At 36.1% G+C, this 1,694-nt stretch overlaps 1 protein-coding gene across 1 annotated transcript; it reads left to right on the top strand.

Annotated features, from left to right (window-relative positions):
- The first annotated feature begins 264 nt into the window (after window positions 1-264).
- Window positions 265-666, top strand: LOC106314960 (uncharacterized protein At2g34160-like). Its single transcript, XM_013752751.1, has 2 exons — window positions 265-420; window positions 523-666. Exons 1-2 carry the CDS (start codon window positions 265-267, stop codon window positions 664-666), a joined length of 300 nt encoding a protein of 99 aa, XP_013608205.1.
- Window positions 667-1,694: the final 1,028 nt, after the last annotated feature.

Here is a 1,694-nt window from a genome sequence, read left to right as displayed (position 1 = left end):
TCTTGCCATGGAAGAAGCTGAGTTCGAAGAAAAAGGTATATCTTCTCTTCTCTGTATTCTTTCATTGGAGTTTTCGCATATCACTTGAATGTAATTTGCCAAAATCAAATATTTAATCACGTATGATGAAATCTGTGTGATAATCATGAATGATACATTCTGGGTTTTGATTCCCGATTTAACTTTTTCCCGCTACCAACAAGAGAGAAGAGAAGAGAAGAGAAAGTTTACGCAGAAAGAAACTGAGAGTTATCGAAGAAGAAGATGGCGATGGAAATAGCAACATCGGCTCCTGCACCGATCACATCCCCAGAGATAAACATCATCCTCTCGCCAGCAAAGACGAAGACTCACAAGAAGAACATGATTCAAGTCTCCAACACGAAGAAACCATTGTTCTTCGACGTTAATCTCGCCAAGGTATTGTTACTTTAAAATCTCTTTGATGGGAACGGAAATTCCACACCCGATCTATAGGTGTTTCAAAAAAAAGAAGTGTTGACATCCACTGTGGGAATGAAGGATGAGGCCAAAGGAAAGATGGTTCAGAAAGCAAAGGCAAGTTTCACTACTTTAGCATCATCCTCCCCTTTGTGTAACATTTTGAGGAAATCAGACAAGTTTGACTCTTTGGTGCCACCTGTGACCAATGGCAAGACTCCTTAGGAAGTAGCTAATGCAAAGACGGAGGCGGCTGCTGTTGAATCACAAGAAGCCGCAGCCACCGACGCCTAGGGACTGATAAGAAACACCACATAAGAATGATCGTTCTATGTTTTTTTTTAAATGTTTTTTTTTTTGTTTCAGTTGTGACAAATCGAACATAATAATTTAGATATGTATGTAATAAGTAAAATGATGATTGAAAAAAAAGTTCTGGGTTTTGAAATTGACGTCGGTTTAGTCCATGTGTGATGGCGTATTAGGTGAATTTTGCTGATGAATTGAGAGATTATAAATGAGTAATCTTTGTGTTTCCGTTCAAATTTGATGAAGGTGGTTTTGTTGGTAACTGACAAATCGAAATGGTTTAAGGCAGAACGTTTCACATGACTATAAGCATTATTGTATATGTTCACTGTTTGTTTTTGTGAAGGCCAAAGTAAGTCTTGAGTAAACTCCTGTTGTGTCTTCTTTTTGGTGCAGTGCAACGAGATCAGAAAGATGAGTCATAAGCTTACCCATGATTAGAAAACCAGTAGTTGACAACCATCAAGAAGAAGACGAGAATGAAGCGGATGACGCTGATGATGCAGACAATGCAGAGGACTCAGATGAAGAAGAATTCGAGCAAGAAACCAGTAATAATCCTCATAACATACAAAAAAGTTTTTTTTACTGCTATTAGCTTTGATTTGGAGAATACACATTTCTTCTAAAATCTTTATGTGCCGAAACGAGTGTGATTTTGGAAGATTAGTTCTCCTTTTGCTATGAACAAGTTCAAATGTTTAATTATGGATTATTTTATCTTTGTTTCATGATGTTCATTTTTATATTAAACTTGACCGGTCTAGATAAGTAGCTTCGATACGTTTATAAAATATAAATCAGTATCTGAGTAATGCCCAAAACCAAAAAAAAACCCAAGTAAACCAAATTTTAGACTAACCAAATATAAACCAAAAATATAAAATAATTAAACATAAATGGATCTTTTGCGGTTATGGATTCCCAAAATGAAAGATCTCGAT

Source organism: Brassica oleracea, chromosome C9, assembly GCF_000695525.1.
Source record: "Brassica oleracea var. oleracea cultivar TO1000 chromosome C9, BOL, whole genome shotgun sequence".
NCBI lineage: Eukaryota > Viridiplantae > Streptophyta > Magnoliopsida > Brassicales > Brassicaceae > Brassica > Brassica oleracea.
This window is presented reverse-complemented; position numbering and strand designations above follow the sequence as displayed.

What these genes read in the sequence shown, in the direction of transcription:
- LOC106314960 (XM_013752751.1), top strand. Translation starts at nt 265, where the DNA reads ATGGCGATGGAAATAGCAACATCGGCTCCTGCACCGATCACATCCCCA. An exon ending in TCGACGTTAATCTCGCCAAG is followed by an intron (nt 421 to 522) that starts GTATTGTTACTT and finishes GTGGGAATGAAG; the next exon opens with GATGAGGCCAAAGGAAAGAT.